The sequence below is a fragment of the Penaeus monodon genome, chromosome 25 (assembly GCF_015228065.2).
Source record: "Penaeus monodon isolate SGIC_2016 chromosome 25, NSTDA_Pmon_1, whole genome shotgun sequence".
NCBI lineage: Eukaryota > Metazoa > Arthropoda > Malacostraca > Decapoda > Penaeidae > Penaeus > Penaeus monodon.
In genome coordinates, this window is record NC_051410.1 from 35,537,389 (window position 1) to 35,537,696 (window position 308).

A 308-nucleotide genomic window follows, 5' to 3' on the forward strand; every position below is an offset into this window, starting at 1 on the left:
TTATATATTTATGTGTGCGTTTATGCACACTTGGTTACTTAAACAAAACTGATTTGTAATATCGTTACAGCAAACCTCCTGAACCGTATTCAAGGCCTGATGAAAATTCTCAAAACATACAATATCTCCTTAAATATTCATGAAAAAACGGTCCCCTTTTCCAGAGTATTTGCAGTTGCAGGCTTTGTTATAAGAGAATTGCACAAGGACCTTGTTCTCGATGGCTATCACGTACCCAAAGGAGTAAGTGATTTCTTATCAAGCTTTGTTAATTACGTTATCCTTGAATCTTTTATAACCAGTGATTG

At 35.1% G+C, this 308-nt stretch overlaps 1 protein-coding gene across 1 annotated transcript in view; it reads left to right on the plus strand.

Moving 5' to 3' along the window:
• The window catches only part of LOC119589376 (probable cytochrome P450 49a1), a 9,880-nt gene that overhangs the window by 5,629 nt on the left and 3,943 nt on the right, over nucleotides 1-308 (plus strand). The window contains exon 7 of the mRNA XM_037937993.1: nucleotides 165-243. Within this exon, the coding sequence (XP_037793921.1) occupies nucleotides 165-243 (79 nt within the window). The remainder of the gene's footprint in view (nucleotides 1-164; nucleotides 244-308) is intronic.